Genomic DNA, 10,000 nt, shown 5'->3' on the forward strand with positions numbered 1-10,000 from the left:
ACATGATACCGGGCTGCTTGCTTAGGGAGTGTCCAACTGTCTCATGTCCTCACGGACATATTCAACATCTCCCCGAGTCAAGCTGTTGTGCCTTCATGCTACAAAACCTCAGGCATCATTCCAGTTCCAAAGAAACACACCATCAATAGTCTGAGTGACTACCGGCCCGTAGCACTCACTTCCATAATAACGAAGAGCTTCGAGAGACTAGTAAAGGACCACATCTCATCTGCCCTCCCCCTTCACTGGACCCATTTCAGTCTGCCTACCGCCCAAACTGCTCTACTGGGAATGCCATATCCACCACTACACTTTAGCTTGGAACACCTGGAGAACAAGAACTGTCTCGTGCGGATGCGGTTTGTTGATTTCAGCTCGCCATTTAACACCATAATCCCCCAGCATCTGGTCAACACGCTGGGTTCAGACGCACTGGGCATAAGTTCTCCTCTGTGTAACTGGATACTGGACTTTCTCACAGACAGGCCTGAGTTTGTGCGAGTAGGCAATAACACATCCACCATCATCTCACTGAGCACTGGCTCCCCGCAGGGATGTGTTCTCGGCCCTCTTCTCTTCACACTGATGACTCATGACTGTTGTGCAAAGTCCAGCGCCAATCACATCATACAGTACGCGGACGACCCGACAGTGGCGGGCCTTATCCAGGACGGAGACGAGAGGGCTTATGGGGAGGAGGTGAGACAAACAAACAACTTAGTCCTGAACGTCGAGAAAACCAAGGAGATGGTGACTGACTTCAGCCTGTGCGCCCCGATCCACATCAATGCTGTGGAGATCGTGAAAAACACAAAGTTCCTGGGGGTTCACGTGGCTGACAACCTGTCCTGGGATCTGCACACCAGCGTCTGCACTTCCTGCGGCGGCTGACGAGGGCCCGCCTCAGTCCATCCATCCTGACCACTTTCTACAGGGGCACCATCGAACGTGTTCTGGCCAGCAACATTTCTCTCTGGTTTGAGAATCGTAAAGCTTCAGAGAGAGAGAGGCGCTGAGCAGAATGGTGAGGATAGCTGAGCGGACTATTGGGACTACTCTGTCGACCATTCAGGAGCTGGCCCAGCAAAGATGCCTGTCAGGAGCAAAGGGCATCATCAAGGACCCACTCACCCTGGCCACAACCTCTTCTCCCACCAGGAGCCGCAGTCTGAGGACAAGCACGGCCTCTTCCCCCCTGCTGTCAGACCACTGAACACAACAGCCCACTAGAACATACCAATTAATGTGAATACTACATGTACATAATTACATGTTCTGACTGTTCCTTATTCTCAACTGCACTATTTTAAAATATGTATATTTATACTCCCAACTAGGGCTGTTTTCGACTAAGGATTTTCATAGTCGAATCTGATTCGTTAGATTTTGCCGTAGTCGACTGATAGTCGAATCTTTTTTTTCTTTTTTTTTTTTAGATAGCAGCTAGATTTTTTCCATTTCAAACAAAAGAGCTAAAAAACACATATATATCACACATATATCATAACATTTCATAAACATGAGGAGCAATATGAGAGAGAAATTTGGTGATGGTTGTTTAGGTACATTAAATCACGTAAAGCTTTTTCACGCCCATGAGAACCGTGTGGAGTCAACTCACAGCAGCTCTGCTGAAAATGTGAAGCAGAAACGCTTAATATCAGATAACGTCCATAATAATTGGACTCTGGGTTCGATTTTTTGACCATTTTCAGTGGTTATGAGGAGCAATATGAGAGGGAAATTTGGTAATCGTTGTTTAGGTACATTAAACAACGTAAAGCTTTTTAACGCACATGAGAACTGTGTGGAGTCAACTCACAGCCGCTCCGCAGCCCTGCTGAAAATGTGAAGCAGAAACGCTTAATATCAGATAACGTCCATAATAATTGGACTCTGGGTTCGATTTTTTTTTATCATTTTAAGTGGTTATGTGGAGCAACATGAGAGGGGAATTTGGTAATCATTGTTTAGGTACATTAAACCATGTAAAGCTTTTAACGCACATGAGAACCGTGTGGAGTCAACTCACAGCCGCTCCGCAGCCCTGCTGAAAATGTGAAGCAGATTTTTGAATACATTTTTATTTATTTACATTAGTAAGCTACAGGACATCGTCTTTCAAAACATGACCTGAAAAAATAAAATAAAAATGGTACCCAGCCCTTCTGAAAATGCGAATGCGTCTCTGTCCCCAGCACATTTCAAACCAAACTGACGCCCATGTATTCGACTATGAGGTTCATAGTCGAATCAGACCTCTCCGAATCGAATCGTCGAATCCTCGACTATTAGAAGTCAGCCCTACTCCCAACTGTATATATCTAGATACTTATATTTTACTGGTTTATAGATGTTGTATATTTACATTTATTACTTTGCATGCTTTGCATACCCATATAAGCATATTTATTTATGTAGTTAATATTTCGCTTTCTACAGTGTTTTTGATTGTTTCTTGTGCTATATTTTTAAACTTTGCACATGATTTCGTACTACAGGGCACTGTGGAATGACAATAAAGAAATCTTGAATCTTGAATGTTTTAATGACGTTAGAAGTAATGAAAGGGTTAATCTGACATCATGACCCAGAATGTTTTAGTAATGTTCTTTTTCTGGGCTTAACCACTGTACAGCTCTCAGTGCTTTTACACACACACACACACACACACACACACACACACACACACACACACACACACACACACACACACACACACACACACACACACACACACACACACACACACACACACACACACACACACACACACACACACACACACACACACACACACACACACACACTCACCTGAGCGACTCGGAGCGGTTGAACTGTCTGCAGTCTGGAGAGGAGAAGTACCGGTCGATGTCCTGCAGAACACTGAACACATCGCTCTCATTCCTGAACACAGAACACACACTCACACACTGATACGATGACCTCAGGAGTGTGTGTTAGTCAGTGTGTGTGTGTGTGTGTGTATGTCTGTGAGTGAGTGAGTGAGTGAGTGAGTCTCACCTGAACGGGTACGAGAGCACACTCTCCTTCTCCAGCTCTTCCTCTCGCTCCGTGTTCCCGATCGACTCCTGAGAACTCTGGAACTCCAGCAAGTGTCGACCGGTCAGAGGAACGGCTTCTTCTTCCAGCGAACGCTCTCGCAGACTGAGACACACACACACACACACACACACACACACACACACACACACACACACACACACACACAGTCAAACCAAAAATTATTCAGACACCAGATTTAATTTGTTGATATTTTTCCATTAGGGACCAAAACTGATTCCGACACTCCGACCTGATCATGGTTTGCTGAAGTGTTTGTTCTTTAATTGCTAATGCTCTTTTTACACACAGACTGAACACAATGAAGCATTGCTTGGTGATTGGTTGAGCTAAACTGGTATTCGATCCGTGCACAATATGGCGGCCGCTGACGTTCGAACTTGAGTGTGTGGGCCGGTTCTTCCGGTGAAAACTAGAGATGCAACGATACCATTTTTTCAGAATCGATACGATACCAAAAATTCTAAATATTGGCCGATACCGATCCGTACCGATACCAGCGCAGTTTTTTTTTAATCAAGTAGAATTTCTATAACTCTGTGTTGAACTGATAATAAGAACTGAAAAAAAGAAAAACAACAACAACAAAAAATATATGATCATAATCTGACATAAATGCTTTTATAAACTAGGTTAGTGGATAATTCAGCAGTAAAATTTAATCTAGAAAAATCACGAGTGCACAATAATTGTATAAAATCTGAATATTTTGTGAAAAAAAATGTTTAGTGGGGAACAAATTAGAGACAATAAGTGTAACACTAAATCTGGTAAAACTTACTTTACACATTGCTCCTTGTATTGTTGTAAAATACATTCATGAAAAACAAGATAAAAATCAAAAATAGCAATTATTTTAGATATAGCCTACTATAAAATTGAGACATTTTTTAAATGTATAGCACAGCTGTTTAATGAGGTAGCAACATATGATAGATAGGAGAGAACAAGAACGGCTATTAATAATCTTTAATTTCGTCACTGTATTATGGCGGCCGCTGACGTTCGACCTTGAGAGTGTGGGCCGGTTCTTCCGGTGATGAGACGGCGAGAGCGGGAGACGACAGCGACCGAGTTCCATTACCACAGAGATATTTTTTCACAATGAGTGTTTTAGGACTCAAGAGAGGGACGTGCCGTCCAGAGGGTGACCGCCTCAGCACTTCATCGCTGTGTGCCGTTATGTACCGTTTCGTCACGAGGAGTCAGCGTTCATGCGTCCCCCTGCGGGACGGGCTGAGTGATGCAGAAGATCCGGAGGGAGGACTTCAACCACACCACATTTTTAAATGCATATAATTTTCAGTGTATTTCACCTGTGCGTTTCTATGCTTTCTATTACTGCATTTATTTTGTGCAAGTGAGATGAGTAAAGATCTGTTCCATAAATAATAATAATCATCTGTCTGGAGTTTATAAGCAGCACATACAGTATTGTACTACGTGTAAAATATACACAAACTTACCTATATTTATTTGTTTGTGGTACCTACAGTTAAACATGTAAATGTAAAATAGTTGATGATAATATTGATCGAGCAATTGATGTGAGTGAGTAAAAATATATGCGCAGAATTGAGAAAATAGTACTTATGGAGATAGATTGTAGCCTATCTCAGGGCAAACGTGTGAATGTTCACGGTGCATTTTATGCAAACAACTCTAATCGTAGTCTCTATATTTACAGCAGGCTAAACTGTCATTGCGTATGCGTATATGAGTCTAACACAATCTTCTGCTCGTGAACAGTTGTATTTCATTCATTAATCTGACTATGCATCCGTGCGTTTAATTGCCATTGGCTCGTGTGATAGTAATAGGGATCTTAATAGTATTTTAAGTGATAATTGATTCTATAAACTTTCTATTCTTTCTTTCTATTTCTATTTCTTTAATTCTATTAAAATTATAAAAGATAATTTTCCAAACGCATGGGACTGTCACTCATCTTCAGAACACACACGAAGAGTTCATTCTCACAGTTCAGGGAAGTTTGTCATCACACACCCTGATCAGACCTGACGGTCCGGACGGCCTGGTTTGGTGTGTTTGACAGCGGTTGGAAGCGGTTCGCCAGGAGAACTCGAGAGTCGAGACTATTCTGTGTGTGTTACCCCGAATCGTTACTGAGAACAGATTAAAGAGTCGTTTGTTGGCAAACTGGATCCTCACCGGTTGAAAACACAGATATTATGATGGAACTGAACAACAACGGCTCCCAATCCCAGCCCTGGCCTCCAGGAGTGTGTGTGTGTGTGTGTGTGTGTGTGTGTTTACCTGACGGGGCCGAAGGTGAAGGTGACGAAGAGGAACAGAGCCATCACACACACCGCTCTCTTATTGCTGCCCGATTCAGTGGCCTGATGCACACAACACACACACACACCGTATGAGGAAGCAGCAGTGAGAAAGAGTGTATTCTGCAGTGTGACAATGTGAGTGTATGAGTGTGTGTGAGAGAGTGTGTGTGATGGGTAGGTGCAGGGGTAAGGTTAGTGTGTGTGTGTGTGAGAGAGAGTGAGTGTTTGTGAGTGAGAGTGTGTGTGTGTGTGTGTGTGTGTGTGTGTGTGTGTGTGTGTGTGTGTGAGTGTGTGTGAGTGAGAGTGTGTGTGTGTGAGAGTGTGTGAGTGTGTGTGTGTGTGTGTGTGTGAGAGTGTGTGTGTGTGTGTGAACTCTCTCTGCCGGCGAGTCTCAGCCTCAGCTCCTGGTTCTCTCTGCGCAGTGTGAGTGTGTGTGCGTGTGTGTGAGAGTGTGTGTGTGAGAGACCTCTCTCCCGGCGAGTCTCAGCCTCAGCTCCTGGTTCTCTCTGCGCAGTGTGAGTGTGTGTGCGTGTGTGTGAGAGTGTGTGTGTGAGAGACCTCTCTCCCGGCGAGTCTCAGCCTCAGCTCCTGGTTCTCTCTGCGCAGTGTGAGTGTGAGTGTGTGTGTGTGTGTGTGTGTGAGAGTGTGTGTGTGAGAGACCTCTCTCCCGGCGAGTCTCAGCCTCAGCTCCTGGTTCTCTCTGCGCAGTGTGAGTGTGTGTGTGTGTGTGTGAGAGTGTGTGTGTGAGAGACCTCTCTCCCGGCGAGTCTCAGCCTCAGCTCCTGGTTCTCTCTGCGCAGTGTGAGTGTGAGTGTGTGTGTGTGTGTGTGTGTGAGAGTGTGTGTGTGAGAGACCTCTCTCCCGGCGAGTCTCAGCCTCAGCTCCTGGTTCTCTCTGCGCAGTGTGAGTGTGAGTGTGTGTGTGTGTGTGTGTGAGAGTGTGTGTGTGAGAGACCTCTCTCCCGGCGAGTCTCAGCCTCAGCTCCTGGTTCTCTCTGCGCAGTGTGAGTGTGAGTGTGTGTGTGTGAGAGTGTGTGTGTGAGAGACCTCTCTCCCGGCGAGTCTCAGCCTCAGCTCCTGGTTCTCTCTGCGCAGTGTGAGTGTGAGTGTGTGTGTGTGTGTGTGAGAGTGTGTGTGTGAGAGACCTCTCTCCCGGCGAGTCTCAGCCTCAGCTCCTGGTTCTCTCTGCGCAGTGTGAGTGTGAGTGTGTGTGTGTGTGTGTGAGAGTGTGTGTGTGAGAGACCTCTCTCCCGGCGAGTCTCAGCCTCAGCTCCTGGTTCTCTCTGCGCAGTGTGAGTGTGAGTGTGTGTGTGTGTGTGTGAGAGTGTGTGTGTGAGAGACCTCTCTCCCGGCGAGTCTCAGCCTCAGCTCCTGGTTCTCTCTGCGCAGTGTGAGTGTGTGTGTGTGTGTGTGTGTGTGAGAGTGTGTGTGTGAGAGACCTCTCTCCCGGCGAGTCTCAGCCTCAGCTCCTGGTTCTCTCTGCGCAGTGTGAGTGTGTGTGTGTGTGTGTGAGAGTGTGTGTGTGAGAGACCTCTCTCCCGGCGAGTCTCAGCCTCAGCTCCTGGTTCTCTCTGCGCAGCCGCTGGTTCTCCTGGTGAGCTTCTCTCAGCTGGGCCTCCAGGTTCTGCAGGTACTCCTTCTTCTTCTTCCGGCTCTGACAGGCCGACTCGCGGTTCTTGATCATGCGCTGCTGCCGCTTCAGAACCTTCATCTGAGGAACACACACACACACACACACGCTTCAGCACACCGGCCGCAGACACACACCTGAGGCGGAGAGACTGCTCACTCACGTCGATGTCTCCGCAGCTGGAGGGGGGGCCGGGGGCGGGGATGATGGGTTTGCTCGGGGGCGGGGCTAACGGGCTCCTGCAGTGAGGCATGCTGGGAGAAAGCGGCTCCATCTTCACGACAGCGGGAGCAGAACCCAGACACACGGACTGAGACAGAACCACTGCAGCACAGAGAACAACACTGAAGACTAATACTCACAGTTTCACACGTGTGACATGAGCATAATCTATATGATATATCTAATAATGAGCATGAGCATAATCTATATGATATATCTAATAATGAGCATGAGCATAATCTACGATGATATATCTAATAATGAGCATGAGCATAATCTATATGATATATCTAATAATGAGCATGAGCATAATCTACGATGATATATCTAATAATGAGCATGAGCATAATCTATATGATATATCTAATAATGAGCATGAGCATAATCTATATGATATATCTAATAATGAGCATGAGCATAATCTACGATGGAAACACATTTACTGAATAAATCCCTCAATAAGCTCATGTGACTTTGCCTCAGCGTCAGCTGTGATTGGATAACTGGAGTAACCAGCGGACCAATGGCGTCGCAGTGTCTCTAATGTTGGTTTGGTGTTTCTGAAACGCCGGAGTCGAAGTGTGTGATCTGAATGATCTGGCGTAATTAGGGTGACCAGACGTCCCGAAAAATTCGGGACAGTCCCGAAATCTAAGCTGTTGTCCCGAATCCGGCCCTAATTGTCCCGAAAATTATACTAAAGCAATTTCTTGAGTAGCTATTGTCTGATAAAACATTAAAAACTGTCCGTGGAGGTCGAGTCGTCCTGCAGCCCCCGCCGGCTGCTCATTGGCTGCAGCATCTTCTTTCCTTTTTGTGAAGTTCTACAACGATGCGTAGGCGCGAATTTAAATGCCTTGATAAGCGAGCGCAAGTCGCCGCAGCCGCGAGAGGCAGTTGTAAAGGAGTGACTGATTGGTCGCGGCACTGTGTGCAAAAAATACTTCAGCCTAATGTCTGATGTCGGGTTACACAAAGCAAATCATCTACACAATTATTTAGTTTTCTTATTTAATGACCGACAATTTAGTCGTAATAATAATTTTGGCGTAAGGCTTATTAGCGTTAGGCTATAGCCTGAAATGTCTGATTTACGCACTGTTACAACAGTCTTTTTATTTATTTATTTTTATATCACAATGACATTTGAGTTCATGATTTTAATGTTGTTTTTTTGTGGCAGACTAAAGATTAATGACAGACTGTTATTGATCTCTGAATAAAAATATGTTTGGTTCAGGTTTGAAATTCATTATCTTTTATTATAGGCTATGTAGTCTAATATCATAGTAGGACTCCCCCAAAACCTCCCCTACCCCCGAACAACCCCCCAGATTTTTCCTCCTCGAGTGTGTGTGTGTGTGTGTGTGTGTGTGTGTGTTTCTTCCTGGAGTGTGAGCTCCAATAGGGCTGAACGATTAATCGCCCTTTCCATGTAATCGCACTTAAATCGAGATGGCTTATCGTGATTTTAAAATCGCTAAGGCTGTGATCATTAGTTATGTGCAGCTTGTCAGTGCCGTACGGCTCAGTAACGCGGCTCACTCTGAAAGCACTGCGAGTTTGAGTCGCTTATAACGTGCATTTGGAAAAACAACACGCGTCAAACATCTTTCCAAAAACGAGAAGCATTTATGAACCTCTTGTCCAACAACAGACATTTAATAACATGCATTTCCTCCAAACTCACTTCATGAGGACAGCTGAGCTCCTCCTGTGAGACGATGAGCTTCTGACAGAGAATAAGGCAGTCGTGTGTTTATTAGTCGTGTTTAATCAAAGCGTTTCAATCTTCTGTTTATTCAGAGACAGCGATGGAGGTTTCCTGGAATGATGCGCATTATTGTACTTCTGCGGCGGCGCATATTTATCGTGTTTGCGTGAGCGCGCCCTCTGGTGTTCAGATGGATATGTGGTGTGTGTGTGTGTGTGTGTGAGCGCGCCCTCTGGTGTTCAGATGGATATGTGGTGTGTGTGTGTGTGTGCGTGAGCGCGCCCTCTGGTGTTCAGATGGATATGTGGTGTGTGTGTGTGTGTGCGTGAGCACGCCCTCTGGTGTTCAGATGGATATGTGGTGTGTGTGTGTGTGTGTGTGTGTGTGAGAGCGCCCTCTGGTGTTCAGATGGATATGTGGTGTGTGTGTGTGTGTGTGCGTGAGCGCGCCCTCTGGTGTTCAGATGGATATGTGGTGTGTGTGTGTGTGTGTGTGAGAGCGCCCTCTGGTGTTCAGATGGATATGTGGTGTGTGTGTGTGTGTGCGTGAGCGCGCCCTCTGGTGTTCAGATGGATATGTGGTGTGTGTGTGTGTGTGTGTGTGAGAGCGCCCTCTGGTGTTCAGATGGATATGTGGTGTGTGTGTGTGTGTGCGTGAGCGCGCCCTCTGGTGTTCAGATGGATATGTGGTGTGTGTGTGTGTGTGTGTGTGAGAGCGCCCTCTGGTGTTCAGATGGATATGTGGTGTGTGTGTGTGTGTGTGCGTGAGCGCGCCCTCTGGTGTTCAGATGGATATGTGGTGTGTGTGTGTGTGTGTGTGTGAGAGCGCCCTCTGGTGTTCAGATGGATATGTGGTGTGTGTGTGTGTGTGTGTGAGCGCGCCCTCTGGTGTTCAGATGGATATGTGGTGTGTGTGTGTGTGTGTGCGTGAGCGCGCCCTCTGGTGTTCAGATGGATATGTGGTGTGTGTGTGTGTGTGTGTGAGAGCGCCCTCTGGTGTTCAGATGGATATGTGGTGTGTGTGTGTGTGTGCGTGAGCGCGCCCTCTGGTG

General features: G+C 46.2%; 1 protein-coding gene across 2 annotated transcripts in view; it reads right to left on the reverse strand.

The window, feature by feature from the left end:
- The window catches only part of LOC308686545 (cyclic AMP-dependent transcription factor ATF-6 beta-like), a 33,973-nt gene that overhangs the window by 8,786 nt on the left and 15,187 nt on the right, over nucleotides 1-10,000 (reverse strand). For both annotated transcript variants that reach the window (XM_081394981.1, XM_081394982.1), the window contains exons 8-12: nucleotides 7,177-7,337; nucleotides 6,915-7,094; nucleotides 5,362-5,444; nucleotides 3,025-3,168; nucleotides 2,815-2,907 (exon numbers count right to left, since the gene is read on the reverse strand). In XM_081394981.1, coding sequence (XP_081251107.1) covers nucleotides 2,815-2,907; nucleotides 3,025-3,168; nucleotides 5,362-5,444; nucleotides 6,915-7,094; nucleotides 7,177-7,337 — 661 coding nt within the window. The remainder of the gene's footprint in view (nucleotides 1-2,814; nucleotides 2,908-3,024; nucleotides 3,169-5,361; nucleotides 5,445-6,914; nucleotides 7,095-7,176; nucleotides 7,338-10,000) is intronic.

Source organism: Scardinius erythrophthalmus (genome assembly GCF_964197995.2).
Source record: "Scardinius erythrophthalmus genome assembly, contig: HAP1_SCAFFOLD_406, whole genome shotgun sequence".
NCBI lineage: Eukaryota > Metazoa > Chordata > Actinopteri > Cypriniformes > Leuciscidae > Scardinius > Scardinius erythrophthalmus.